Source organism: Colossoma macropomum, unplaced genomic scaffold (assembly GCF_904425465.1).
Source record: "Colossoma macropomum unplaced genomic scaffold, Colossoma_macropomum, whole genome shotgun sequence".
In the NCBI taxonomy this organism is placed as follows: Eukaryota; Metazoa; Chordata; class Actinopteri; order Characiformes; family Serrasalmidae; genus Colossoma; species Colossoma macropomum.
The window spans coordinates 1,009,103-1,035,581 of NW_023496043.1; the positions used below are offsets into that span (position 1 = coordinate 1,009,103).

General features: G+C 38.0%; 1 protein-coding gene across 4 annotated transcripts in view; it reads left to right on the top strand.

Moving 5' to 3' along the window:
- dachc (dachshund c) overlaps positions 1-26,479 on the top strand; it is a 107,815-nt gene that overhangs the window by 74,037 nt on the left and 7,299 nt on the right. The window contains exons 4-8 of one of the 4 annotated variants that reach the window (XM_036564875.1): positions 608-783; positions 1,759-1,894; positions 5,560-5,694; positions 22,624-22,778; positions 24,577-24,724. In XM_036564875.1, the coding sequence (XP_036420768.1) occupies positions 608-783; positions 1,759-1,894; positions 5,560-5,694; positions 22,624-22,778; positions 24,577-24,724 (750 nt within the window). The remainder of the gene's footprint in view (positions 1-607; positions 784-1,758; positions 1,895-5,559; positions 5,695-22,623; positions 22,779-24,576; positions 24,725-26,479) is intronic. The other 3 variants (XM_036564876.1, XM_036564878.1, XM_036564877.1) reach the window with 3 other exon arrangements.

Here is a 26,479-nt window from a genome sequence, read left to right on the forward strand (position 1 = left end):
GAATAATTCATAGTAGTTACTGAATCATTTATAGTAGTTACTGAATAATTCATAGTCACTGAATCATTTATAGTAGTTGCTGAATAATTCAGTGTAGTTACTGAATCATTTATAGTAGTTACTGAATAATTCAGTGTAGTTATTGAATCATTTATAGTAGTTACTGAATAATTCAGTGTAGTTACAGAATTATTTATAGTAGGTAATGAATCATTTTTAGTAGTTACTGAATAATTCGTAGTAGTTAATAATCCGTTGTAGTCACTGAATAATTCAAAGTAGTCACTGAATAATTTGTAGTAGTTACTCAGTAATTCCTACTAGTTGCTGAACAATTTGTAGTAGTTATTGAATAATTTATAGTAGTTGCTGAGTAATTCCTACTAGTTACTGAATAATTCATAGTTGTTACTGAATAATTCATAGTAGTCACAGAATTTTCAGAGTAGTTACTGAATATTTAATAGAAAATCAAAAGCGAATCATAAATACTGGTTGTTTGGGTGGTTTTCAGCAGTTAGTTGATTTGTCTACTGATGTCACAACTCAACATGGAAAATGCCCTGTGAAACACACACTTATACACTGTTGGTATTTTTGTGCCCAGCAGGTTTAGAGCTGCCGTTCATGATGATGTCACATCCCCTGATCCCGGTCAGCCTGCCCCCTGCCTCGGTCACCATGGCCATGAACCAGATGAACCACCTGAGCACCATCGCCAACATGGCTGCAGCCGCTCAGGCCCATAGTGACACATCTAGAATGGCCACCTCGGTCATTAAGGTGCGTCGCTGGTTTATTTGGATTAAACAATGTTTAAAAGGGATTTTAGGCTTCACTGAACCTGAATCAGTGATTTGAGGATGAGTTGTTTCTGGGCTGTAGACACAACGCCTTTCACGTTTCTCATTTCTCAGAGATTCGGAATCAGTTATGTTAACATTCCAACTACACGTTTACTCGAGAGTTGACTCCTTTTCCTGGTCATGTTTATCATTTTACACAGAACTGAAAAATTCCCTGAATGGGGCTTTAAAGCAGGAGTTACAGCATTTCATTGCTATATCTAATAGTATGTTAACAACACAATAATCTAGTTCATTTATTCTGTTCACACCCAATCATATAAGAAATGGAAGGCAGTCAGGTTACTTCATAAGTTAAAACCCATATATTTTTTTTACTGTAAGCGTTAGAAGTATTTTTCCTTGCATTATACACATGATGAGTGCCCATCCTTTTCAGAGATCTGTATGTGGGTCCCACATTTTAGTTCCTCACACTCATAACTACATACATTACATATTTATTTCATAGTGATTCATTCACAGTAGTTGCCAAAACAGTTCATAGTAGCTACTGCATAATTCATAGTAGATACTAAATAAATCATAGTAAATGGTAAATACTTTTTAGTAGATACTGAATAAATCATAGTAGCTGGTAAATACTTTTTAGTAGTTAACGAATAATTCGTATTAGTTTCTGAATCATTCATATCAGTTACTGAATAATTCATAGTAGATACTGCATAATGTAGTTGATTCTGAATAATTTGTTGCAGTTACAGGAAAGTTCATGATAACTTCTGATATTTTGTACTAGTTAGTGAATAATTTATGGTAATTTACAGTAGTTAAATATAATTTATTGTGGGTAACTAATAATATTTTTTTACGATTAATAACAAACAGTAAGCCTGTAGTTCAGTGTGTTGCATAAAGCTTTAAATAACGATGTGTATATGTGTTTTTACAGGAGCGAGTTCCAGACAGCCCGTCCCCGGCTCCATCCCTGGATGATGGCCGTAGGTCAGGCAGTCACTTGTCCTCTAGGCAGAGCAGCAGCGTGTCCAGCTCTCCTGCCCACACCGAGAGCTCATCTGATCGGCCACGTACGTCTGCCCTCAGCCCCCACGCGGTGGCCAGTGGTCTTTCTAACACTCACTCCAGGCTTTTTTTCTAGCCACAGTGTGACTCACCTGTCTGTACTGTCATCCAGAACGACTTCCAGTGGCTCAGTCGTATTGGTTACTGATGAGGTGTAATGATTCTCATACAGTACTGAAAAATCAAAAAGGCTAACATTCAAATAAGTGAATTGCACTTTTAAATCAGGTCACTGAAATGCCCCTCGGCCTCTTCTGGGGGTTTCTCGTTTGTTATTTTTTGAGAAAACCACCGTCAATGATCAACAATGAGTGCCTCCTAAAGTGGGTGTGGCTTATGCAGTGCACATACCCACTCTCAAATGACTGGCAGTTTTCCTAAAAAATTCTAGGGGCTGAGATTTTTGGGGTTTATTTTGTCTGTATTATAACTGAAGGCTGCTGTCTCGAAGCCTTGCTGCCTGCACTGTCTCATAAGTCAGCACCTTAGAAGGCAGCATTGTCCACTGCGCCAGTGCTGGTGTTTTCTGATAATTATCCTAACCATATCGCCATGGACACAGAGGACTATGGGATATGTAATGCAGTGAAGGATACATCTACGCTGCCTTCAAAAACAGCTGAACAGAGGAACCTCAGCAGGCAGTGTTTCATACAGACATTCGATTCAGATATGACTGGGTGCCTTCCTGCCTCAGTATACTGTATGAGCAGGCAGTGTTTATTATGTTTCAGACAGAGCCTACATTATAGGGCAGAATAGAACTTCTGCTTCCAGGTGAAAGATTTCTAGTTAAGGACTATTATTTATCTTATTAACCAAACCAGTTGCTGTGCTGTAGAATTAGAGCTCTGCCAAGACATTTTTAACACATCAAAAAACTATGAAATTTTGACCTCAGCAATAAAACTGTATCAAACCTGAAAATATCAGTATCATTACACCTCTTTAAAATTATTAATTACAAAAATCTGTGCAAAATCAGAGAAAATCAGTTAAAACAGTTGTTAAGTACAAGTTATTCCTGTTCCAGGATAGATTTTAATAAGTAAAATAATTGCAGAAAAAAAAGGAGGCAAGACCTGGTAGACCACCAAAACTGTCCCCATCAGATAAACAGCACTTAAAGCTTTCATCTTTGAGAGAGAGGAGAAAATCAGCTCCACTGTGAGGAGACACTCAAAACTGAGTCTGAAAGGATGTGTAGCTGTTAAGAAGCTCTTACTGAGAAAAGGAAACAGAGAAAAAAGCAGAAAATCAAGGAATTAAACAAAGAAGCTGCTGGTGTTCTCAGAACAAGTCTGAGCCCAGACCTCAACATCACTGAATGTGTTTGGGATTATTTGGATTGTGAGAAGCAGAAAATGCAACCAACTTCTAAGACTGAACTTTGGAGGTGTGAAAATTTTTTCTTTGATTTGACATTATACTTAGCTGATGTTAGATATATAAGTTTTCTGCTTTTTATTCCTGTAGCTGCAAAATGTATAGCTTGTACTTTATGGCCATTTTAACATTAAATAAGTAAGTGGTGGTCTTTGACTTAACATAGTACACAGTACTGTTTACAGACTCCCTCTCAGCTGTGCAAAACACTGTTTGTATCACATCTTTCTTTGCAACTGTCTTAGAAATGTTGGCATGTTTTTTTTTTTCTCTTTTGCTTCTTTTCTTCCACCAAGCACACATCATCGCACTCCTGCACAGACCACTCACGCAGCACTCGGGAAATATGCTTTTATGATAATGTGTGACCAGACCAGCGCGCACAGGCTTGCAAGTGTGCCAAGCTTTTAGCATTAAGTATAAGACGATACCGTATAATCTGCTGAAAGTAAAGCTCTCAGAGAATCTGGACCAGGAAATAAAACTACATGAGCACATGTCATGCTTTCTACTTTTATCATCTAGGTTAATATTAAAGGTATTCCAAGGGTAACTGATACGATATGATATGACCTCGAACTCATGCGCTTGGTCTGCCAGGGGAAGATGCTGTGGGAAGTGCTTTAAATCCCATTTTTTTATCAGTTCACTCTCAGAATTTAACGTTAAAGCACTTTACCTTATATCCCACCAAGATATCTGCTTTCTTTATTGGTTTAGTGGTTCGTCTCAATAAGATTAGTTTTTTTGAGCCCTTTTTCAGCTCAAGAAGGCTGTGTACCAATTAAGCAGAACTTTAGAGGGATGGTTTGGTTGAGAAATCAGTTTTACCTCTTACTTCAGATGTAGTCAGTCAGCCAAGACATGTTGGTGTCTGAGGTTTGCGGTAACGCTTTATTTTAAGGTCTGCTTCTTAACGGTTTATTAACTGTTAGCAAGCACTTTATAAATGCCATAGTAAACAGAAACGTATCATTTGTAAGCAAGCTTAGAAATGAAGTATAAATGGTATTTATATGATACATTAATAAGATGTTCTCAACAGTATTAACTGTTTATTGACTAACGAGTTCAGTGTAAATTAATGGTAATCTTTCATTTACAAGCATGCTTGGTTATGTTAATGAAGACGTATGAACAAGAACTAGTGAACTAAATTCACAATGACTAAACAAGATAGTAAATGCAAGTAAGTAGTCACATTTCATAAACTGCAGATGCCTGAACGCTGTAATTTTGCAGTAACTTACAATAAAATTTACAAAAACAAGGTAAATTACGGTATTTTATTGTGTTGTCCTGTAAGGTTTGGGAGTTAATGTCCCTTTTAAATTGTGTATAACATGGAAATATTATTTTTTAGCCCTTATTAAGGCAGAGATAATGACGAATAAAGATGTTTTACTTTAGTGATGGTCTTGCAGATTCATAAATTAAGATGTTTTAAATGCAACTGTTTCCTTGGAAGCTGTTTCCAGGCCCTTTGTAAGCATTTACTAACAGTGAGGTATTGATCATTAAGAATGAGTGTGTTCCACAATCTTGCTAATTTATTGATAAAGATATTTTAAATGTATTTTATCATTTGCCCACTATTTTTAAGGAATTTGTAAACCTTTGTAAGCCCCTCCTTAAACCATCATACGGATCACAGATCATACAGGCTTCAGGCTATTTCTGTACTTCTATGTTTGAAACTGAAATGTGTCCATTTAATAGCATTTACATCATTAATTGTTTGATAATAATTTTATAATCATTAAGAAGCAAACAAAGTGTTATCAAGCTTACTTCTACAGTTTTGCACTGGAGCTGCAATGCTAATGTAGCTAATAAGTAATGGAAGCTTATTTCCTGAGTAAAGCAAAACAAACCTCTCTCAAACTGTGATGAGTTGGTAAGTAATGGCAAATAAATGGGATTATGTGGTTTCTGACACTATATGACATACTTTTATCTATAAATACAGAAAAAAGTACATAATGTTACTAAAAACAGTTGTGGCATTTATCTTGAAGCCTGAATTTTGTCAGTCTTGTTCATTTTCACACATAAAAATGTGCAGTTTGCTAGTTGGTGTGGTATGTTTCCATTGCTTGTAGTTATATTAGCCTCATAACTCCTAATTCTTGCCAAAATATTCCTGTATGTGAAACTTTACAGTGAAGTTCAGAGTTTTCCCTCACTTGCCTCAGTTAGCCAATGGAGGACTTGACAGTTGACAATTTGGCAAAAAAACTCCCTTCATATGTGTAAAATGCCCGCTCCTCTACTCTCTCTGCAGACGTGCATCAGAATGGTCTTTCTCTGGGTCACGCCCTGCTAGGCCTGTCTCCAAGTGCACCCCCAGGACCCAAAGAGGGAGATCTGGCAACCCAAGACACCAGCCATGAGACAAGGAGGACACACGTAGAAAAAGGTAGAGGTGATTTGGTGTGGCTAAGCGGTCACCACCCTTCAAGAAATTTTGGCAAACAATTACTAATAATTGTCCCACAAGAAACTAAATTATTAACAATTTAATTGAAATTAAAAAATCTTCCCCAATATTCTTTTGTAGCGGAGTATTATATGCAGTATTGTATTCAGTATATCATTGCTGTCCTAACAAAACCTTATATTGCTTGCCTGAGCACAGATTTTTTAAATCTATCAAGCCTTGTGGCTCTAGTATTGTATCTGAAGCAACACTTCAAACCCCTTTACCTTAATCTGAGAACACCTTCTGGAGGAAAGTCTCGCCTCCTTTGAGTCTGTGGAGCGCCCTGTGCTTTTGCACATGTGGGTCAGTTTAGGAGCGTGGTCTGTTCAGACTAATGTTGCATACAGGTCACATTTAAAAGATAATGTGGACAGCCAAACAAAAAAGTCAGATTTGGGCCACTTTTACCTGCTGTGTGAACGTAGCCTAAGTAAATTTCGACCATTTCTATTGGTGCATTCATCATGAAGTCTGCATACAATGTAAAGAGCAGCTTGTGTTTTCAAACGGTATTAAAGAATATAAAACAGAACAACAGCTTTTGACTGTTTTCATACGACAGCAACCGTATTATACTGTATACCAGATCAAAATTGGTATTATAAAAGGGAGTAAACCTGACCACCCAACCAGCAGAGTTCAGTGAATAGATCATGTCTGGGCATACAGAATGAGGGGCTAGGCCTACAAGGCAGGACTCATTTGCCAAATTGTTCAACTTCAGATAGCTATTTAGCTTATTTATATCTTGTCTATAGAGCAGCGCAGCAGAGGTAGAGAGAGCAGGCTCGTGTGTGAGCGATCGCCGATCCCCTGATGTGCCTTAATGTGAATTAAAATTCTGCGTGTTTTCTCTCCGCTCATGCATGGGGTCTCTGAGCGCCTGTTCCGAGAATGAAAAAAATCAACACGCTCACTCACATTTCTATGAAAATAATCCATTAGGGTGGGAAAGGGAAGGCAGCGGGGCTAAATTAGTTAGCGATTTGCGAAGCGTGAATTAATGAACAAGCTTTTTTTCCCCTCTTTTTTTTGCCCAGCTCTCCTGGAGGTGTAATTTTCTGTAATAACCTCCCAGAACCCTTGTTTGGTTTCTGCGTTTGAAGGCTTTCATTAGCTTAATGAGGACTTTTGCAAGGGCGAGTAGTCAGCACAATTTTCCTCATTGCGCCATGGAGAGACAACGATGCTACCAAACCAGCCGCAAAGGTGTGTGTGTGTGTGTGTGTGTGTGTGCTGGTGGTCGCGCCGTTCGTTTTGATTTAGAAGAACCTCCTAGGTTCGTTTGGCCTGAGTGGAGAAATGACGGAGATCTCGCCAGAAAACCAATATGGCCTAACGAAGGCGTCTCTGTAATAAAAGTCACGCCGGAGTAAAGACATAAACGATGATGAGCCGGGCCACGGTGCATTAGATTAATGAGAACAAGCGTTCCGCTCTCTCCCGGCGAGATGAGAGCCATGTGATAAACAGACACGTTCTGCAGGCGTCAGGCATGAGCAGCTGACGAGTTCAGGCAGATAATGGAGAAGCTGCTTCAATTTGTAGCCAATATCCGCCTAGGTTTATATGAACCATGCGTCTAATGACAGTGGATAGGCCTATTAGCACACAATTTGTTTTGATCGCAAATAATTTCTATATCACGGCCGTAAAAGGAGACTCTTTTTTCATTTAATGTAGTTCCCTGTGCGTTTTGAAAGACATCTTCGAAGAGTATAAAGCAAAAAAACCTTCATTCAGTCTTTGTGTGATGTGTTTTACCCTGTCATTTACTCATCTGTGAAGAAAAGATCGTTTTCCAGGTTAATTTGTTATGATAATGAACACTGCTGTCATTGGCTGGTGGGGTAAGGGGTGTGGCCATTGTGGAGCTCGACAGTGGCTGCGGCAATGCACAGAAGGCCAGTTGTAATTAAAGAGTGTAGACTGTCTGTTTTTCTGCATACTTTGTTTGTTAGCCCCCTTTTACCTTGCTCTTCAATGGTCAGGGCCACCAAAAAGCAGGTATTATTATTTGGGTGGTGGATCATTCTCAGCACTGCAGTGAAACTGACGTGGTGGTGGTGTGGGAGTGTGTGTTGCGCTGGCACGAGTGGATCAGACACAGCAGTGCTGCTGGAGGTTGTAATGTTTCCTGTAAATCTACCAAAAATGTGTATGCAGCACGAAATGTTTAGAGTATAATTGTGTGCTTTATTTTTTAGAATTTGCATTTTTTTATGTTTTTTATTGCATTTTTTGTTTTTTCATAGCTTAATTCACTGTGTGTGGCTCAGCATCTGCTTTCTAGACTCTGCGCTTCTTCTGTGATGCATTCTGTAAAAAGAAAAATGCGGCAGAGACTTCAAATCTCACGGTTTCTCAGATGGCAGGCCATGTCATGCTTGACATGTACAGTAAGATGTAATAGGGGTTCTCCATCTTGGTTTCAAGTTGTTTTGAAGGGACAAAATGTCAAGCCTCAATATTTAGCTTAAGTCATCAAAATGCAGTCATCTGAAATATGGACACTGGTCCCACAGAGCACCTTCTAAGAGTCGGAACACTCCAACACACCTATGCGGCTCATGCAGGGAGAGGGGCCTCTTACTATTCATCGTCTATCGTGGAGCAGGGAGGACCTCTTTGTCATTGCTTTCAAATGAATCTTCGGGGGCAGAACCAGAAGTGCGAAGATCAGAAATCAAAACATTCCCCTCTGCAGCTCCTCAAAGACGGCCGGGCTCAAAGACGTTATCCGCCCCAGAGCTTTTCAACTTCCCATCTACTCCCCCCACACCCTCCCACCCCACCTCAAGTCTTTTGCTCTTATGCTGACTGCGGTGGACTTAAGCAAGAGGAAGTTCATTAGCCCGAGGAATCTGAAACGAGAGATAGAGAAAGAGAGAATGACCTTGGTTCGAGGAGTGTTTATGATCAAACAAGCTGCCAGTGTCTGCTGCTGGAGAGCGCGAGTAGCGCGTACAGATTCAACGGAAGGATCAATCAGATTTCAAGAGAGAGGGAGAGAGAAAAGGGAGAGGTGGCAGCTGCTAAGTCAGCACTGACTGTCCCTCCGGGGGGGCACTGTAGTTCAGCGGAGCAGCGCAAAGACTTCCGCTCGCTGAGAGCTCCCAGCGTCATCCATCTGTAGATGGAGCCAGCAGTAGTTCTAGACCTGCAGTTTCAGGGTAAAACAGTGGTTTCAGGTTTGCGGACCCTAACATTTAGGGCAGGGGTTACTAGGGGCTAGCGCTTTGCTGCTAAAGGCATTAGCTAGCTGACTGTGTCAAAGTAGCTACATTTTTCCTGAGAGGTAGATTGTTAGCCAGCTACCTACAATACAGCTATAAAAGCTGGTTTGTCATTATTGTTTATTTCTTCATTGTTTCACTACTATTGTTTGCATTAGTTGATATTAGTTGTTATCAATATGATAACATTTTCTAAGCCGCTTATCCTTCTGGGGGAGCTGGAGCCTATCCCAGCAGTCACTGGGCGGAAGGCGGAAGGCAGAAAACACTCTGGACAGGTCGCCAGTCCAGTGCAGGGCCCAACCTAAAATAGCAAAATATAATAAAATATTTGTTAGTAGTTGATGTAAATTTTTTCATAACAAAAATCAAGATATGACTAAAAAACAATGCCTAAAGAAATATAATAGCTAATTATCGTTCACCATCATATATTTTTTCACTATTTTTCTGTGCTGATTACTGATTAAAAATAACAAAAAAGAGAAAAAGTATAATATTTAGTTTGATTTTGAGTCGTTCACCATTACCATTTTTTATTTATTATTTTTCTGTTCAATAATCATGTGATATTCAAGAATATCACAATGTCAGCATATTAAACATTATACACATTACAACCTTCAGGCTACCTGTTTATAGCTAAATGTGTTAGCTAGCTAGAAAAGTGTATTTAAATTTGTCATAACCTTAAATATGAAAGATGCTGTTAGCTAGCTGGCTACCTTACTAACAAAAATCTACCTAAACTAGTGCTGTTAGGCTGCTTATAAATTGTTGAAATTATTTCAAATTAAAAGACAGCTTACGATAAAAAACACAAGAATGGTAGCTAATTGTTATTCACCATCATAATTTATTTCTTCTTAGTTTCACTATGAAATCACAATGAGCGCTTAAGGAAAGTCACAGTAAACAACATTACATAAAACTATACATATTACAACACTAAGGATTTGGGTCTGGGCTACATGTCCTACCTATCTATAGCTAAAGTTAGCAGCTATGCTTTATATTTTTTGCCTGATTTTCTCCCCATTTAGTCATTGCCAGTTCCACCCTTTGCAAGGCCTCCCCCTGTCATATGATTCTACCAATCTGGGAGGGTAAAGGATAGCACGCGTTTCCTCTGGGACACTTTTTAAACGGCCACAAACATCAGATTATTGGACAGCTCAGTGTGTTTGGATGATAACGCGAACTAGTGCTGGGCAGTTACGCTCTTTGGTCGCAGATGGCTGTGACATCACCAGGGATGGAGCTCGCAGCCTCCTGGTGACAAGGTCAATATTTAGATCAGAGGTCGGCAACCCAAATGTTAAGAAGAGCCATTTTGTCCTTTCAACAAAATCAAACCACCTTGAGAGCTTCAACATTTTATGTCCATTTTACCATCTTGTCTGTAAATAAATACTTTACTCTGCTTTAATCTTTAGGTTAGTTATAGCCACTTTTCTCGCATCTCTGGCAGGAAAATTTTTTTTCGCCAAAAAAGTAGAACAGTTTCTTATAAAATGTCTCTTATCATTCGTCTTTTTACGAGGCTAAAGTTGCTTCTCATTCGCCAGCTTCTTGTTCGAATTTTCCCGTTCCACCTTAAATTCTGCCTGAGGCACCAGAATACCTGCTGCACCATTTAAGGTGGAACGGGAAAATTTGAACAAGAAGCTGGTAAATGAGAAACCGACTTCAGCTTTGTGACGTTTCAGTTATATATATACAGCGTTTAAGACCATTTATTGTTAAAACTGTGTTGAATGATCAGCAGAGCTTTATTTTACTGCAAAAGAAGACTATTTTATTTTTACCTACAAGTCAAATACTGCTGTGGAGCAGCAACAGGGCAGTAAAAGAGCCGACCCCTGGTTTAGACGGTTGTGCCAGCCAGGAGCCCATCATCAAAATATTTCATATGAAAGGCACATTGTTAGCTTCCTAACTACTTCCACACTTTCTCATAACAAAAGACGGACAAATAAAAAATTAAAAAATGAATATAATCACTAGTTATTATTCACCATTAGCATAAGTTTCTTCATTCATTCCGTACAAAATGACTATGAACTATTGAGCAATCACCATGTCAACATATTACATACACTTATGACAGAAGACGTCAGTGAGCGTAAGTCTAAAGCCACATCGTGCCCTGAAGCCGTAGGTCTAGTGCATATCGAGCACTCCAGCGGCCGACACCGGCACTCTGCTAATCACATTCCTCTGGACGCGGAGCTTTTTTAGCTAGGAGAGCGGGAGGAGGGCAGGAGGAGGAAGCCAGAGATGGATTGTTTTTCATCTTTGAAACACCTTGGATGTGACAGCACGCCTCCCTCTCCTGCCAAGACGGAGAGATCAGATAAAGATGCTTTGGTCAGCTAAGTGAATCCAGAGAGGGAGGGGAGAGAGGGGGGCAGTTAAATCTAATCAGACTTCATCAGATATCAGGTAGAAGGTGAGACTTTGAGCACCTGCTCCTTTAAATGGATCCTGTACGCCGCTATATGTACTTAAAAACGCACTCCGGCCAAAGAGCTACAACAAGACTTTAATGCGGCTTTTAAAGTGAAGGACGTCCAAGAACGGAGGGATGGTGAAGGAGGGGGTTCGTAAGTAAGTAAGTGATAGTTGAACAGAGACATAGAGAGCAGTGTGAAAACATTTTGTCGTTCAATCTGAAATTGTACCACGTTAGGTAACAAAAAGCATTTTGGACTTTAGTCTAAAAATCCTTTTGTTTTGAGTGACCCAATACCTTAATTATGTTTATTCATTAAAACAAATGATCATAACACCCAAAACAATCATAACACCAAATGTTTCAGTAGTGACTGTTTCGGTAGTGACAATTTTGAGCAGAACTCAAACCCGCAAGCCAGTACATGACTAGCAAACACAGCTTTGAACAGCTGTACACACATAAAAGTTTTATAAACACACATACAGTATTTTTATTAAAACACAAAAAGTTTGCAGAAAATGTGTTTCGGTAGTGACAATTCTTAATGTTACACACTGATTTTCAGGCATTGGGACAAATTTACTTGAAAACAATGGGATCTAACTGCTCACCATGTGGCCATGAGGGACAGGCATGCAGTCTCATTTCCTGCTCTAAAATGCAGGGGTGTGGCTAAAATAAGGCTCCACCCATGGACCAAAACTCTGTGTTTTGGTAGTGACATGAAAATGTGGGACAGTGTTTTTTTTTACTTTTTTTTTTATTTAAAAGTTCATTTTTCTTTAAAAGAAGTCAAAAAGATCTTTTAAAAATTTGCAAATTTACAAAAAACATGTAATTATTATTTTCACAAGTTGAAGTTAGGCTTTGGGACAGCCCTTTTGCCCTATAAATGGTGATTTTGTATATATTTAGTTTATTACTATCTCATTTAATGCCTTGGGTTTGAATAGCTCATATTATAATGCTTGTAAATATCTAAGGTCTTAGTACTTAATTTTTTAAATAGTTTTTTTGCTAATTTGGTAGAATGGTCCATATAGTCAGAATCTTTGTCTCATTTAACTCATTCATTCAGAGCAGTTGGGCCGTGTGCATGTCCACAGGGGTGATACTGAAATGGATCAGCATGTTGAATTGGAGCTTTCTATGAGCTACGGTGTTTTTCCATTTATTGCTGGATGCACTGTGATAGTTTCTATTTATGTGTCTTTCTGTTTAAAAAGGTAGTTTTTGATGAACAAAATAAGAATCTGTGGATTTTCAGCGTTGTTAGGTCATGTTCTTTACATATCAAACTGCGAGATCACTAAGAAAGAGTTAACTGGTTTTATTCAAGGCAAAAAAAGTTACTTGATTAAAATACAGGCAAAATAACAGCTCAGATGAACAACTGCAGTCAGTCTAAATCCCAGAATGACTCAAAATCAACACTTGCCCTTTTCCAGTGAGGGGTAGACAAATGAATATGGAAAAATGGGGACACTATAATAAGGCAAAGGGGCATTTACGTCCACTCAAGGAGCAAAAAAGGAAAAAGAGAGAGAGAGAAAAAGAGACTGAGTGAACTAGAAAGAGAGAGAAAGAAAGAAAGAGGTACATTTAAGTCCAGAGCTTCATTAAGTTAAGTGACTTCTACTAAATATTCCCTTCTGTCGCCCACAGCCGTCCCCTGTAAAAATAGCCTGTCCTCTTTTATAATCACCCACTCAAACAGTCCACGGAGGAGAGATAAGTGGAATATTTTTAAGTACAGATTGTCTTAATGCAATTAAAAGTGCTCGCATACTGCACCAAGTCTAATATCCCAGAAGACCAAACTGCTGCTTCAACAGAATTCCAAGCCCAAAGTGACTTATTCAACAGAAACTTCAAGATGACACGAAGCTGTGTTTAAAGAGGAAGATATGCTGCTGCATAAGGAAGCAGTCTGTGCTCGCAGTGTTGTAGGTGCTGCTGTGCTCTGAATGATTAAAACACTCATCAGTTTACAGAAACAGTTTTGTTAAAATGGTAATGTAATAATGTAGGTAAACCTAAGAAATGCTTTAATTTCTAGAGTATTTGCCCAGTTCGCTATATAAATCCAGTTAAAAGACATGTAATGTTATGGGAGATGCGCATTGAAATCAGATGAACAGTGTCATTAGTCAGTTATGTGGATTGCAGTCAGTTGTTATAACAGAGGTTATATATTTATTTATCAATAAATAAAGCGTTCAAGCATAATTAGTGCTGTACAGCACGTTTTATTTTGAACGGTCTTAGAAGTCACAGTTATTGCTGCGGGTCAGGGCTGCATGATTAATCGTATTTTTATCATTATTGCAGTATTTTATGATTTTTTTACGTGTTAAACACATTGTTAAAAACTGCAATAGCAAAAGGAATCAAATTGTATTATGCAATTAATGACATAATTAGATTGACTATAATGTAGCCTTACTGTCCTCAATGCCAGAGTTGCATGTAAAAAAATGTCACAACAAACCTGCATCACCATAAGTAGCTTTTTAAGGAATAAAATATACAGTTGAATGCAAAGGTTGGGGCACTCCTGGTCAGATTATATGTTCTGCTGTTTTTTTTATGTTTTGCTGGTAAAAAAATAAGTTAACATATCTTAAATATGGCATGTTTCTCTACATTTTCATGTTCAATTTATATTTATATTATAAATTTAAGGTTTAAATTTGATACCCGTAGAAAATGTGTAAATTTAATTTCAGAAATGGAGTAATTTGACTTTTTTTTTTTGCATGTGGCTGTATGCATTTTTACATTTTTTCTGCAGGTGCTTGATGTAAAAAGAGCACCATTCACAGAAGCAACAATAACTCTAGACTTCAACACTCATCTTAACACTACGCTGCTTCTGGGAAGCCAGGCCCGGCATTGCTAATTCCCGCCAAGTTGAGTTCCCGTAATTTCGCCATATGGCTATACAGCAGTCCACGTATTAGTCCCATTTGTTTCTTCCCATTTTACGATTAACATAACAGGTAAGCACACCTTGTCGCTAGGTTTCCCTTTTCCTAAACATACGGTAAATCACCGTTAATTCCACACGCGGTTTCTTTGAGCGGCCAAGCCATATGGGTGAACCAGGTTATGGTAATAAAGCAGCTGTGTTTTGAAGAGAAAGTCACCTTCCCCACTACAGCAGTCTTTATTAGCCTGCACAGAGCCGGTTATTACCGCTAGAGATCTTCGCGCACGTGTGTGTAAACTCCAGGAGCCTCTCACACAGCCGTAGAAAATGAAGAGAGCCCATCTGGTCTCACTGTGCCAGTGTGCTCTAAAGCTTTTTGAAAGGTACAGCGGTGGAAGTTTTTACAGCCTTGTTGATGCATGTACTCTGCAGTCTTTGGGCTATAAAAGAAGCCTTCAACAGCTTTGAATGCATATAATGTTGGAGCCACAGGCAATAGTGTTGCTGTAAGTGCAGTATAGGGATGTGCATTCTGACCACACTGGAGTCCAAAAGTCTAAGAGCACTAGTGAAAATGCTTCTATTTTACTTTTCTAATTTTAATACAAAAAAATCATTACAAATGATCTTATCAGCATAACAACTTAACTAAAAAGTGGCTTGAAAAGTAGTTGGTATGGCCCCATTTTGCTTTAATGACAGCGTTCACTCGTTTGTGCTCCACAAGGTTGTGCAAAAGCCTCTGATGAGTAGATCACATCCACCTGAGAGTCGTCTGAGCTTCAGTGGAAGTGAGTAGTGAGAAAATGAGAAAGAAATCTGACCTTTTTGTATAGGTTTTAACACAGTGTTACAAATTTGCTTACATTTTAGTTTCAAGTTTTCTTTGGTTTAAATGTGTAAATCTCTTGAACTTTCTCTGTGGTTTATTTCCAGGTTCAAATAAAAAAAAAAAATGATCCCAGATTTTGTTTTATATGGTCTCAGAGTTTTGAACCCCAGTGTAAAAACAGACAAATTCCGTTAACCGGCAGAATAACTTAGGCTTACTTTCTTAGGTGACTGCAATGGTGTTAAGAGGCTGATATATTCAGTAGCACAATTTTGCAGAGAATCCCATTTGAAAAAAATTGTGTTGTATTATTTAGTAATAGCCGTGTGAAATTGATCAGTTTTACGGTTGGATGAGTAATGGAGCCTGCCCCTTCAGATGAGCTGCAGTGCTAACACTAACACTAGGGCAAACCGGCGCAACATTGGAGCTTAAAAATGCAGCTATTTCTCTTATTTAATATTCTGTTCTATGTTAATAATGTGATTTCTCAATGCTGTTGCCACATTTATTACATTTATTATCCACAGGAATATACGTAAGTAAGTATTTATTTATAAAGCACATTTTAACCCAAAGTAACCCAAACCCAAAGAAAGACAACATAAGGTATATAACAAAACAAGATCCCATACATTGAATTCACAGAATCAAAGGCTGACCAATAAAAATAGGTTTTTTTAATCTAGACGTAAAGCCATCGGTAGAGGGTGCAGACCTAATGTCAAGAGGTGGACTATTCTACAGTCTCGACGGCGCAACAGCAAAGACTCGGTCCCCATTGAGTTTCAGCTGAGACTGTGGCATAGCTAGTAACAACTGATCTGATGACCTCAAGGACCCGGAGACAGAATAGGGTTGAAGCAGATCTCCTATATAAGACGATGCAGATCCATTTAGTGAATTGAAAACAAATAAAAGAACTTTGAATTGGATCCTATAGTACACAGGGAGCCAGTGTAGGGATGCCAAGACTTCATACTTTAGTCACTTTAATTACCTTTTATTGTCACTCTGATCAACTAATCAATAATAAGCGTTTCCTCAGTGATGTGCATCGCAGTGCATCCAACAATAAAGGCAGCATGGAGCTTCTTTTGTACAGTGATAGTAAACACGACAGCACAGAGAAAGCTCTAAATCCCCATACTGATCCATTTTGCTATCACCAACGTGGACACACATGCAGCCTGAATACACTGGAGGAAGATTTTGATAAGTTTAAGTGGATGAAGACCAAGACTCTGCATGTCCCTCCAGTGAGACGTTAGGTTTGATGGGGTTAATTGTAGCTGTATTATGTTGAAGTCCTGATTCTGATCTTTTTGAATGGGAGATGTGTGGCGTAGTTAAATTAAGTACCCCACATTTAAGTTGTAAGTATAAGAAGAGATATTTTATTATGATTTTGAATTTGGTGAAAAGTTGTACAGTCTTCTTTTGCTGAGAGAAAATGAAATCTTTCACACGTTTTCATTTTGTTTTTTTTCTGGACATCAAAACAAGTGGAATAAATGTCTGGAGCTTAGACTCGAACCTGCTGATAAAGACTGTAAATTGAATTCAAATGTAATTCATAACAAAGATAACTATGTAATCACTTAATTACATTTAAACAACATAGTAAAATGACAGTAAGCGCTCTAATGTCTAAGGGACAAACCAGTATTTGAGACGTTATCTGACATTGACTAGCTGTAAAATTAGAATTTAGGAGATGCTATAAAAGTTACGTTTGCTGAACATCAGAGGGGAATATAAGAACGAGACAAGCTTCTCCTTCTCCCCAGAAACCCAATAATAACCCTGTTGTCCCTCGCTGGTCTGCTCCATACCATACGGCCCCATACATTAGCAGGCCCTTTGAAGTGCCGGCAGACGAGATCAAGGCTTCAGCCTGATCAAAAACAACTCCGCTTCATTGTGGCGCTGTATCGTATGTCTGCCTCGTCTGGTTCTGTAAGTGCAGGCCTCGGATCAGTCTGCTGCCGCACCGCTCTAACTACAACCAAAACGCTAAGACTGACGCAGGATCAGAGGGTGGGCCTAAACTGTTTCTCACAACTTGAAAGAGCAGGTGGCTCTATGGAAGGCTTTGTAAACCGAACGTCTCACCACAGATACATTCAGAGACTTTGTGAAGGCTCCTTTAACTCATTAAAATCTGTGCCAGTGTAGCTGTTGCACATGTATTAAAGCTTGAATTATTGTCTGAAACACTGTTGGGTTTGGTTGGGTTCAGACACCATTTCCCAAATACGTGTTCAGCCTGTGTTCGGGTTCTGACAGCCCAGCTCCCACTTTGAACAGATGTTACCCTGCATTTCCCCCTCTTTAGTTCTTCTGCTTACTTTATTCTTCCTTTTTATTATTCATTACATTAAAACATTCTTTTATGGCACGCTGGAGTCACCTACTCATGTTGTTGACAGAATTTAGCACCGCAGTCCACGCTCAGGTGCACTGAAAATAAAACAGTGAAATGATTCAGCAGCCAAATGGATGTTTATGTTCAAGTTGTTTGTCCAGAAATGTTTTATATGTTCAGTATATGTGAAGTATACCGTCGCTATCCAGTGAGAAACGTGTCTCAGTTGTTCTCAACCTTCACTTTTCTATATCATTTGAACACAGCAGCCCTTCTTCACATTGTGTGAAAATTTTCATGACGAATGGACCAATAAAAATGCTCCAAAATCACTTAGAATAAAACCTCTTTATGTTAACGTATCGCTGGTGTTGGAACAAAACCTTGTTTCTCCAAAAACATCTCCAAACTTTACAGGAAAAGGAAAAACATGCACAGCTTTTAATAGAAGTAAATGGAGAAATCATTTTTTCCAAGTAATTTTGGACCATTTCTGTTGGTCCATTCATCATGAAATTTTGACACAACGTAAAGCAGGCGTGCACAACTCCGGTCCTGGAGGGCCGGTGTCTAGCACAGTTTGGTGATTTGCCTGCTCCAACACACCTGATTACACTTATCTGTTTATTGACAGGTTAAATTGGGTGTGTTTGAGCAGGGAAACCACCAAACTGTGCTGGGTAACGGCCCTCCAGGACTGGAATTGTGCAAGCCTGACATAAAGGGCAGCAGCCTTTTTCAAATTATGTCAAAAAATGAAAAAAAAGTTAAAAGTTAAAAGTTTTTTATTTGAATTTTATTATTTTTTTTATTATCTTCGATCTAATAATGGCTGTTATTTTCACTACATGGTAATTTCAGCAGTGCTATTATTAGAATATCAGGCTTTATTAGGATTTGTTGAACGCAGGTCAGTTTTAGACTCAGAACATGATGATATGGGTCTGGCCAGGCTCGGGCAGAAAGTTCAGGTGTGATTAAAGCTCTAGTGTGCATGTCTGTGTTGGTGATGGTAAAATGGATCAGTAAATGGAACTGGAGAGTTCTGTGAGCTACACTGTGTTACAGAAGTGTCATGCTGCCTTTATTGTTGGATTCACTGTGTTAGTTTCTGAGCCAGTGAGCGCACACACTCAGAACACAATTCTGCTATGGAAACACTTGTTGTTGATCGTTATACAATATATATATGTGTAAAAATAAAAGAAAACTGAACGGTGAAGTATATTCCTATTCAAGTTTGCTTGTCAAAAAAGTAGTTCATGAAAAAATGAATTTTCATAAGATTAGCTTATCATTACAATTTTTGTAAGATGACCTCCTCAACATTGAGAAAGCTGATAATTAACATAGAATAGTAAAGAGGAGAAACACATGCTTTTTTGTGTTGATCTTAAAGTGTTAAAAGGTGCATGAAGACTGAAAAAAGTCATTCATTACATTTACTTGATTCGTTATTGTCAGATAAATCTATCACATTAATACAGTTATTGCTGAATGTAAGTAAATTGAAAAACAAAATTGTGCTGTTATTCTGCTGTTCAAGAGTGTGGAATCAGTGTTTTCAATAGATTATGGTAGCAGAGAAATATGTAAAATTATTATAATATGCTAGTCCTTTGCAGTTGTATGCAAAAGTTTGGTGGCCCCTGATCAAATGACATGTTTTGTTGATGCTATAAGTGAACATAAATGAATAAATCATAAAATATATAATATCATAAAATAAAATAAAATATAAAAAAATCATAAAATGTATAATATGTGCCATAACGATGCACAGGCTACATTTTATTTTTTCCCCAATATGTTAAATTCAGCAAAAAAGATGTAATAGTATATAGAAGTGTGCAGATGTGTGTTCTCTGTAGAGGATGTGTAACTTATTTTCATAGAAAAATCAGCAAAACATGTAATTCGACCAGGGGCACTCAAACTTTTGTGTATGACTGTATGTAGTAATTATTATAGGATGCTGTAAAAAAATAGTTTCAGTTAAATTAAATTACAGTAAAAGATATTAAATGTGTCCAGAATAATGAATGGAGCTGTAGATTATTCTAAAATTACTGCATGGAGTTATAATATGCCTTATATCAAAAGTAACAATCACATCTCATAGCAGTAACATCCTCGTTGTTGCCAAGATGCTTGAAGTATTGAATGCAGCATCTAATTATTATATATGATTATTATTGTTATTGTATATAAAATAACATCAATGATGTAACTTAATGTAAAGAAAACAAAGAAACACAAAGCGATACATTAACAGTTTGTTACAGTAGCTGCCATATTTCGCCAGATTGTTACTAAAACCATAAGCACTGCAGATCCGGCAGCGGCAGAAGTATCTCAGGCCTGTGAACAGAGATTGCCTGCCTGATGTCATAATGAAACTGGATTTACCGTTCAGAGGCCACCAGAACGGATCTAGGATCAACAACTAGCGGTCATGCCACATCGATATGATGGAGATTTACTGCTCAGAGGCCAGAGGGGAGAGAACCTGCTGACTCTCAGCAAATGATCAGGCTGACATTTACTCAGGCAGAGCGACACGGGGCGCATTAGAAACACAAAGTAGCTTTGATGTGCTATAACGACCTTGGACTGTTATTAGATCTGGCTGGCGTTCGGCTCTGAAGAAGCACAGCTAAAACGCTGAGCTCTGCATTTAAAGACAAGCCGTTTCAGTGGACAGCGTGACGTAGCATTTATAAGGAAGTAACTTTTATTTTTATGTGTTAACTGTCCATTAAAAGTTTGGCAACACTTAGCTTTTCAAATAGTACAACAAATCAATCAGTTTACAGATCCAGATTCGGCAGACTGCCAGATAGTGAAGCGTGAGTCCTCACTTCATAGAAGGCTTTTTCACTTCTTGAGAGTTCAGTGGTGGCCTGCTTTACACCACTCCAGCCGACACTTGGCATTGCGCATAGTGATCTCAGGCTTGCGTGCAGCTACTCGGCAATGGAAACCCACTTCATGAAGCCCCCGACACACAGTTCTTGTGCTGATGTTGCTTCTAGAGGCGGTATGGAACGGTAGTGAGTGATGCAACATATAGTATAATATATAGATGCCACATATAGCAACGTAGAGGATAGGCGATTTTTACTTGCTACACGCTTCAACACTCAGCGGCCCAGCTCTTGTTACTCCTGTTGCTTCCATTTTACATTAATAGCACTTACAGTTGACTGGGGCAGATCTAGCAGGGCACAAATTTCACAGAATTGTGGCGTCCGTGACAGTGCCGCATTTAAAGGCACTAATTTCTTAAGTACAACCCATTCTACTGCCAGTGTTTGTCTATGGAGATTGCATGGCTATGTACTTGACTTTATACTCCTGTTAGCAGTGGGTGTGGCTGAAACACCGGAATCTCCACATATTTTTGGTCATATAGTGTATATATGGAAACTAAGCTACAAATGTAGCCTGTTTGGTTTTTTTTTGTCTTTGTGATGTCATGAAAACCAATACATTTACAAATATGCATTTGTTTTTTCATAGTTTAACTCCAGAAGTTTAGCCCCGCCCATTCACGCTGAAGTTGTAAGAATGTTTCTGTCAGGACTGCTTTTTGAATGAAGCTAAATACAGAGCAGCCAATCACAGAACAGTCATGTACAAATATCAGTCTTAAATGCACAGTAACAAAAACAGCCTGTTTAATTTTAAGGGACAAAGAGAGATTGTAAAGTGTTTATGTAAAAATGAATTACTGTTTTTGGTACATAACACCACATAAATGCCATAAGTGGACCTCAGAGGGAAAAAACATGTTTACATTTTTACTTTTTTTATTTTATTTTTAAAATACTTAAAACTACTTACCCAAGCTCATCCTGCTAAAGCCTGAGTATACTGATAAATCAATATGAAGAGTCAGTGTTGTTAAGTGTGTTTGAGGGATGGTCAAACTGAAGAGTCTTCTCAGTAGTGGACGTGTTCATGAATGATAAGCTTAGCATCAGTGTTGAACTGGACTTGTGCCTGCATTTTACATTCAAGAGACTTGGGTTTTAGGAGGCCTGCAACAACTTATAAAACACAAAAGTATAAAGCCTTTATATGGGCTGAAATGATTAGTGAATTTTTCATGAAACATATTAATAAAACTGCCAACCAATAGCAGCCAGGAAATGAAGTGAAAATGAACAGGACAGTGAGTAAATTGGGTATAAATTTAGTCCCACTTTATATTTTGTTTCTAATAACTGTTTAGTTACATATTAACAAAATATGTAATAACAATACAGTAAATACTGGTGATGTACTCACTGTTACTGATAGATTATAGTGTCCGCTTAGATTTAAAAGACTTATGTTTATGTAGATGCTCTCAAAATTACAGATTCTTTGTTATTCATCCTTGTGATATGATCAGGTTACTTTATTACAACACAAATATTCCACAGTAACTATGTGAAAGTTACACAAGCATTGTACTGCAGTTAGCTAAAAGTTTGGAAAGTTGGCAATTCCTGTGCAGATGTGGTGTAAGCTTCATAATGTAGGTAACTACTAGGTAATCTCTAGTTGCAATCAGAAAAGTCTTGCTGAAAACAGCAGTTCAGCCTGTTACAAATGTGTAATTACATAAGAGTAAATGCATTCTTACTATTATGATAGTCTTGTGTAATTACATGAGTAAAAATGTAACTTAATAACTGTATTTACATAATGTATGTAACTGTAATACGGTAATCCATCTATAACAGTCAAAAACATCACCAGTAGTTAGTGTTGTTAAAGTGTAACTACACAGTTATAATATGAAGTGGGACCAAAGCTTTCACTGCAGATTTTTTGCCATGTGTCCAATCAAGATTTATTCTAAATGTGTTCTAGACGTATTCCAAAAGACGTATGAACATATTATTTTTTATATATTGTAATGGAATGTGTTACCCAGTCTTCAGCCAGCGCTGCTCTGGATACTGACTGGACAAACTGTTGTTCAGCGTAACACTTTATCATACATGGCAGTGCTGAATTATTAGCATTAATGTATTGTGAACTGTTCACTCATTACAGAAGAGAGCATGCTGTGCACCCCCACATCGCGAGAGAGCTTTGAGCGGGTTTCTCACGCTGGCCCAGCACTTCCTCCAGGCTTTCCTGCCCCGCTGCTCTTTCCAGAAGGCCTGTCTTCCATAGAAACGCTCCTCACCAACATACAGGTAAGAGCCGTTCTCTGAAACAGCACAGGTGGTGCTCTCCTCAGAAAAGCTTGTGTATCAACAGTACCGTTCCAGTGGAAACGGGGTTTTGTTGTAAACACCAAGGTGTTTACAGTTTCCTTTTTTTTTCTGGAATGTATGAACTTCCTAAAATGCATCTGTTGTGACGATGATGGTACAGGTGCTGCCTCGGGAGGAGCTCATAATAGATGAATAATTGATAGATGGCAATGATCCAGTACAGTACAGTACAGTCCAGTACAGGGGGTCAGTATATCAGCTGGATCGGAAGGAAGAAAAGACTGATTTCACTTCAGTTCTGTTAGAGAACGGCTTCCTGTACTGCAAAATATAAAACACAGTAAAATAAATCATGTTATAACATCACTAACCACATGATAGTGTCATGTTATAAAAGTGGATAAGGTATTCATGTGTTTGAGTACTCGGTACACAGTATAAATAACTATATGATACTGTGCAAATATCACAGACCACCTTTCATTTATTTCAGTTCCAGTCAAAGTGGTCATATTAAATTATTATGTAGTTTTCAGTGTCAGGAAAAACAAACAAGAAACATATATTTAACAGGAAATTACAAAGAAGCCTCAACAGGATAACTTATGAAATCCGCCAGCATTTAGTGAGTCCACTGTTTACCTTTCTTACATCTTCCTTTCTTTTCAGGACACTTGCGTTCAGCTTTTCAAAGAAAGGGATATATTTCCACACCTCCAAAGTTCAGTCTCAGAAGTTGGCTATATTTTCTGCTTTTCATGATCCAGATATTTCCAAACACATTCAGTGGTGTTGAGGTCTGGACTCTGTGGTGGTCAGTCCATTGTTCATAGAACACTAGCAGCTTTTTTGTTTGTCCTTTTTTTCCAGTAAGGGCTTCTTGACAACAGCACTTTCTTTCAGATCCATAGTAGAGGTCTGCATGGGACTGGTTTTTCAGTCCCGCTCCCACCCGCTGCCGCAGAATAACTTGTCGCACTCCTGCCCGCAACCAAAATGTTTTGACCCACACGTGAGCTGAGTGTAGAGCTAGCTATAAGCCAAACACCTTGCTTATACGGCATGGCTGTGGCCGACTACAGCCTGTTAATAAAGCACAAAGACTTGTGCATAAGCTGTGTGTCTCCTTTAATAGCGGTAAACCTTGTATCTCCAAAATGGTAACTTAACAGGAGAAGGAAAAAACATACTTTAAATGGAACTTTAATGTAAATTCCAAGTATTTCGGAATTCACACACAATGTAAAGGACAACAGGCACTTTCAAATTACATTAAAAAATTAAAAACTACAAAAATGGAGATAAAATGTTTTTATTCCTACAGCAGCGATATATATGTATATTTATATTACAAAATAAATAAGTAAACTTTTGCAGAGGTCACATTTTGTTTTTTTCCAACATGAAAATAAACAGTAATTGTGCATTAAAATGTACAGAAGTGTGTTCCCTGTAGAAGATGTGTTGACTTATTTTAACTCACTTAGAAAATCAACAAAATTTGCAATCTAACCAGGGGCGCCCAAATTATCGCATACAACTGTGTAGTCTAAATCAGTAAAAACATTCTTATGTAGGTTTTCAAGACTGAATTAACACCAACTCTGTAAGCCTTTCCCAAAAATGTAAACATTTCTGTCCAACATAAGCGCACATTAAGCTTCCTTATACATTTTGCTCAAACATTTTAGTTCAGTGTAAGTAAACAAAGTAAACATTTCAGTCCAGAATCAGTCTTAACCAAAACTCTCCACATGCCATGTGTTTTTGTTTACAGGGTCTGCTGAAGGTTGCTATAGACAACGCGCGGGCTCAGGAGAAGCAGGTGCAGCTGGAGAAGACAGAGCTGAAGATGGAGCTTTATCGGGAGAGAGAGCTGCGCGAGACGCTGGAGAGGCAGCTGTGTGTGGAGCAGAAAAACCGAGGTCAGTATCTTCCTCAAACGTTGCGCCTGCCATGGTTCAGGTTGAGGATGTGGTTAGAGAAAGCTGAGCTCAGACCCCAGATGAATAACATCAGTCTGATATGCTGGAGTCGTGCTGTATGTGTGCTGTCAGAGCACTTCTCTAGGCTCAGCTTTTACCAGGTGCGTTGATGCGTCGTAATACAAAATAATGATAAACAAACAACTTATTGTGCAGCTGTAGATGTTGGTTGATTGATTATGGATGTTATAGTAAACTATGGCCAGACAAAAATTCTCTGGGTATTTGCAAGAAATGTTAAACAAGAAAAAAGAAATTGCTGTATTGTTTTTACTGTCTTACGTTGGCCTGACGAAGCAGTTGCTGTGAAATTCCATGTCGTTGCTAGACCATTGCTATAGTATCCCAGGTGGTTGCTAAGGTGTTAGTAGGGTATCCCAGTTGGTTGATGTAGTGCTGCTAGGTCATTCCTATGGTTTGCTAGGTGGTTGCTAGTAAATATATAAATATATATATATATATATATATATATATATATATATATATACACACACATATTTGCACATATGGTAACACTTTCTATGAATGTCACCTTTGTAAGCATCTATAAACACATTTATAACATGTTATAATGTATTCATAAAGGCATTATAAACATGGTTATAAATATTTATAAAAAAGAATTACACTGAATTACACTTTATAGCCATGTTTATTATACATTATGAATTGTTAATATAATGCATTATAGATAGTGTTAATAACATGTTATAATGTCAGTGCCAAAGAAGTCATTCCCAGCTTGGAGAGCGTAAAGTAAAGACAAATACCAAGCTAACGGTGATGTACATTACCTTTCCCACATTGGGTAAAACACTGATGGCAGCCCTAGTTTAAACTCTGACATTTGAAGCCTGTAATGTGCTTTATTATGTATGTTTTACTGTTTCAGTAAATCCTTCAGTAAATACTTCAGCTTGAAGCCTCACCCTTAACACTGGAGGAGGCTTTAGTACAGTATGCTTCACTTTACTTAGAGCGGACAAATACAACTCATGAGCTCTTATAATTAGTTATGATCAGTACTTATAATGTATTATGTTAACAATTCATAATGCATAATAAACATGACTATAACATATAGTGCATTTTTATAAATATTTATTATTTATGTTTATAATGTCTTATGAATGTATTATAACATGTTATGAATGTGTTTATGGATGCTTACAAAGGTGACATTCATAGAAAGTGTTACTGCACATATATATTTGTATGTGAGAACTGTATGTAACGTATGTAAAAGTGTGGATGAATTCCACCATTCATTTCCTATGGGAAAAAAACATTTAAACGAACAAAAAACATATATGCGATCGGTCACAGAAGCACAAGCACACTATTTTTATAAAGGTTCTACAGTCCTACAAAGTTTTGTGGTTTTAGCTCAAAACTGTGACCCATGAAAATGGTACAATAAAAAGCATAGAATAAGGAACAATTTAGCCTTCAGAACTCTTTTTCTTCCAGCAGATGTTCTGTTAAAGTGGGAAAAGTGAAAAACAAAATGATCAGCATATTGATGCTACTGTTTTAGAAATACTCCAAGTAAATCTGGCTAGCCTGTTAAAAACCAGGTTTTCAGCCAACTCATCATGTTACATGATCTTCATCTTCATCAAATTCAATTCCACATACATTAAAGTATAGTGACAACAAAACATACAGTTGACCAGTTTTTGCCCCGAGCGCAAA